This window comes from Montipora capricornis, chromosome 3 (genome assembly GCF_036669925.1).
Source record: "Montipora capricornis isolate CH-2021 chromosome 3, ASM3666992v2, whole genome shotgun sequence".
Classification (NCBI taxonomy): domain Eukaryota; kingdom Metazoa; phylum Cnidaria; class Anthozoa; order Scleractinia; family Acroporidae; genus Montipora; species Montipora capricornis.
Window position 1 is genome coordinate 13,678,591 of NC_090885.1, and position 5,000 is coordinate 13,683,590.

At 38.4% G+C, this 5,000-nt stretch overlaps 1 protein-coding gene across 1 annotated transcript in view; it reads right to left on the bottom strand.

Annotated features, from left to right (window-relative positions):
• LOC138042299 (uncharacterized) overlaps positions 1 to 5,000 on the bottom strand; it is a 45,263-nt gene that overhangs the window by 18,696 nt on the left and 21,567 nt on the right. Inside the window, exons 2-3 of the mRNA XM_068888148.1 lie at positions 3,497 to 3,717; positions 2,269 to 2,473 (exon numbers count right to left, since the gene is read on the bottom strand). Coding sequence (XP_068744249.1) covers positions 2,269 to 2,473; positions 3,497 to 3,717 — 426 coding nt within the window. The remainder of the gene's footprint in view (positions 1 to 2,268; positions 2,474 to 3,496; positions 3,718 to 5,000) is intronic.

The following is a 5,000-nucleotide window of genomic DNA, read 5'->3' on the forward strand; positions in this document are numbered from 1 at the left end:
ATATCCGTCGTTTCATTCTGCAGAATTACATGGTTTTTTTTACAAAAAGTTGCTATCATTAAACACATAGGCCATGATCTTTGTCAAGGACGTGATCACGAAAATACGCCTTGTCTGGTTTCGCGTCCATGAAACCGCAAAACAAATCATATGCATCATCAAAAGGCAGAAAACCAATGCAGTTCTCTCCGTCAAAACTTGAAGCCAGAAGTTGCCTCAGTATATACACAAGTCCTTGCAAAACTTTTGACAACTTTGTATTATTTGACATTTTTAGCAAGCCTTCGAGTTTGTCAAGGTTGTTCTTCACATCACAAGTTTGCAATGATTTTTTAAAAGATTCTCCCACAGACGTTAGATTGCGTAATTCACTTCTCTTTTCTCAAAATGATTGATTTTCAAGCCGCCTTTCCTCTTTTTCAAGTTCAGTCGATTTAGCGTTGCGAGTCACCATCTTTCATTTATAGAGGGATCTATGGGTTTCCTGTGGTCACTAGACACCATTCTCCCCAAAAGAAAAATGGCGGACCACTCGCGTCACGGTTCAAGTTGCGAAGGTGATGAATATTCAGAGAGATTTCCGAGTTTCTACGCCTGAGTGATCTGCTTTTACTCAAGGCTAAATTCATAGCAGCTGGAGTGACAAAAAATGAACACTTTCAAGATCTCGATGAACACGATTTAAAGGAATTTGGTAAAAATTGCTAAACAATTTCTGGCCGTTTCTACGGGGATAGATTTCCATGCTTTCTTTAGCTGCTTTTAACCCGGCTTTTGAGCATACTCTTAAGCTTCTCATAGTTTTCTTTTGTTTTTATAATATAAACAGAGAAAGCGATTTTTTCGCAAGAGAGAGGAATCGTTACAGCCAAGAAAAACCACCACTAACACAAAGGCAACAGTACACACATCAATTGATAGCCGCCGTGTTTTTCGTGTTGGCTCAGTCACTTTCAACCGCTTTGAACCAGATGAAAAAACTCCGTGGGAGAAGAAAAAACTAGGGTGGATCCCAAATGCGACAACAAAACGTGCCAGATTTATGAACAACATTTTACCTTTGTTTTATGAGTCAATGTACCCATTCTTTAAGAACGCACGTGAGTTTGTTAAACGGTTTCATGACCAGGGAAGGCATGATGCAGAATGTGGGCTTGAGAGGCTTGAGAAGACAATTGATGTTGTTATGGACCCTAACAATCCCGCTGTTGCAGGCCAATATTTCAGTGAAGATCAAGTATTTACACGCTCTGACCTACCTATATTGCAAAACAACTCGAAAATGGTTCAAGACGTCCATCCAGAAGCAGGAGGAAGAGGCAAAAAAACATCTTCCTACTAATTTCTCCAAAGCAGGGAAACTGCTTCCAGGGCACAATCACCCAAAAACATTTGTTGAAAACTTTATTGGCAAAGTTATAAAAGTTAAAGAAAGGGTGATAGAAATAGTAGAACTGAAGCCTAACGGAAAAGTTCGAGAAGACATCAAATATGTTCCAGGATGCCCCCTATGTGAATGCAAAAACCAAAAAGCGTTCTCAGAAAGAGAACCGAAGGAAAGCCAAAAGAAGGAAAGTTTCGAGAAAATCCACAGATCACATACAAAATGATAAACAACGCATCGCTGATTAACAATTGACGGCTTGGCTTCCTTAGGTTTTAGGTCTTGTTCTTATTTCTTGCTTACAAAAACTGGCTGTAAAGCTTGGCCAATATTATTACTGAGATCACGCAACTGCCTCCGAACAGAATTATCTGAAACCTTATCTTTGAATGGTAGATTAATTCTGACTATGTTGCTTTCGTCAGCATTTCTCTCCGCTGTGCCTACAGAAGGTTTTCGAGAAACAAATTGGAAATAACATGATGATGAAACAAAATTGGAAATAACATGATGATGAACACGAGGCTTTCCTTATTAATCTTAAAATGACCATGGACTATTTTTTGAGGACACGAGGCACCAAAAACGTTTGCAACAAAAGCGAATTGCGATCGTGAGTTGCTGATAACTGATCGTTGAAAACTTTCAAATTTGCTGCCGTTTGTCACACTGATCGCCTTAGTCTTCGCTCCGAGTTCTTCTCGATAATCGTGAAGTTGATTCAGTAGCACCCCAGTTTTAAGTAGGGAAGAAACAATAGTATTTTCCTTAATCTGAAGATGAATTCACGTTTCGCTAAATTGCGTAAGTTTTTATTTATTTGTTTATACTATTAGGGTTATGTGAAGAATAGAGGCAATGGTCAATAAGTCAAGCGGCCTTACCATTAGTGTACTGTGCAGACAAGAAGAGGAGTCTTTTATTCGTCTGAAGACAAATTCCACTACTGCGCTGACTATGTGTGTTCCCATTTTCATCACAGAACTGCAAATGAGTGTAGTTCATTACAGTAAAATTGTTCCAGGACTGGAGACTTTCCCCTTCGTAAGTGAGTCCTGCCAAAAGGTCTTTGTAACTCATATTGTTTCCCTAAATAAAGAGAAATAGGACGTTACTGTTCCCAATCCATGATAACAAGCGCCTAGAATGGGATTGGATGAGGTGCATGGTGTGACGTTCACGTGAAACAAGGTTGCTCTGTAACAGAGAAAGCCTGGGCTCAAATGCATTTCCCTCGCAGAGGTCATGGTTGTCACATTAACTTTAATTTATAATGGTTTATAAATTGGCTTTTACAGAAGGGTGCAGGAAAAAATAAAAATATTGTTATTATAAAGTAACTCAGCTTCCAGTGAGAATCTTACCAATTTGCTCGCGTTAGTTGTTTATTCATTTCAAGTACGTTACGAAAGCTTCAGTTCAGTATACACCGTAAGATGTAAATTGACCTCTTTAGCTTGTAAGTGTTGTTTTCCAACTCAGACCACGCGATGTTATTCCAGAGAACAGTTTCTCTCAAATGGCGTCTTATGCACGTGCATATGTACGAATAACATGAAAAGACAAAAGGAGAATTCCTTTGAGAACATTGCCTATTATGAAATAGGAAAACAAAACGTACAAGCCAAAGAGGTCAATTCTACCGTGCTCTTTTCTTAAAAAAACCTTGCTTTTTTTCAATTCAACCAGTCGAAAGCGCAAATGCTTTAGCTTTTTCAATCTTGCATTTCTAGCTAAAACGTACAAGTTTCACTTTACGAAATTCGGATTACAATCACACAAAGTTGAACAAAATTGGACAATTTTGTGACGCCAACTGCAGGGATTCGATGAATCTGTTGTGGCGAAGAGTAAAACAAGTCGCCCTGAACGAAAACGATATATCGTTATCAAAATCAATGCATCCCATTTGAATACCTCGATATGAGGTAGCTTTATCAATAGCGTTACTCTCGAATCAGACGATGCTGAAAAGACAATTGAGACAGAAATTCTCAGTATGAAATGGCTACTATTAAAGGCGACATGTCACAACTTTCAGGACTTGTGCAGTTGCCTTTTTTTTTTTGTTTCGCTGAGCACGAGTTATTGAAACCGGAGTTAACGACCAACCTGATCATCAATCTGTTTAAAAACTGATTGTTGAAGCATGTTTGCCTTTTGCCGCAGTTTTTGCTGTAGGCCTTCCCCAGTCAGGTGCACAGTGGCAATGCTATTCATCACCTCTCTGGAGGTTGGGTCGAACATGTTATCTGTGAAGGTCTGGGGCTGAATCATGACAGGCTTGGTAATTGATTCCAGGAAATCTGCATTTCCTGTGGGGCCTGCATTTCCTGTTGGTCAGACAACGATTACCGGTAGATCAATGGAGTATTCGTAATTATTAAAAATAGGTACGCAATACCTAAATGTGGTAAATAAGCCACTAGGTAGAATAGGAGGTGCTGGAAACTAGGGTGTTGAGCTGTTCACTTGTCACACCCATTCTCAAGTTGCTGATGTTTAATTTTCCTACTGCACAATACTAAATACAGTATTGGAGTACAAAATTGTCAATAAAATGCAATGATGGCTTCACAGGAAACAAAATGGCTTCCGACATAATTTTTAGTGTAATTAAAATAAAAATACATTTTGAAGTACTAAACTATTATTTGACACCCTGTTTTGCAATGGCAAGTTCACAGCAAACAAAATGACCTTTGAGGTAATTTTTCACTGTAATTCAATTTAGGTTTCGTTTGTTCTCTTCACCATCTCTTTAGCTTAATACACGCTAAATAGATCGATTCACCGATCAATGGTTCACGCCGATTGCTGTTTTTTTTGTATGGAGTGCCACAGATCACCTACAATGCAGTGAACACCCCAAGAACTTTAAAGTTCACAATTTTACTAACTTAGTAAATTTCAGAGTCGAGTGAAATGTATTTATTTAGGAGAATCAGAAACAATCGTCAAACGTTGTACTTCAATGATGCAAAAGTGATTAAAAACAATTATTTATGTTACAACATCAGTGGCTTCCGGAGCCCATATCTCGCGTTCAAAGCATATTAGCCACACAAATTTTCAAGGGCTCTGCGCTCATGTGAATCTAGTTTGTTTACGATACAGCATGAATCGCGATTTCCTTAAAAGCTATCGAAATGACGTTACCGGCAATGTTTACAACTTTATCAGCGGCTTTCTCAGGCGCTAGGTTAAGCTATCATGACGGCAATAGCATCATCCAATTCAGTATAAAAAAAAATCCCTATTCACTATTCAAATTTGACGAGACTATGAAAAGTTTAAAGATTTTACTCGGAACTGTGTTAATTTCGTTAATTACGGCAGTTTTGGCTCCTGATCCCCTGCCAACACGTGTGATGCTTTTTTATTCCAAGGGTCATATCTAAGGTTATCTCTTCATTTGTCCATCTCCAACAAATTTGCAAGGAAGATTGAACTTTATGATAAACAAATTATTCCAACAAATCCGAAACCAAGATGTCAAAAATATTTTACCAAACATTGGACGCGAGTACAGCTCGTTATATGTACCGGACAGATATAACGCGGATCATTAACCAAAATTACAGGCTTTTTAATGATGTACACTTGACAATTCATG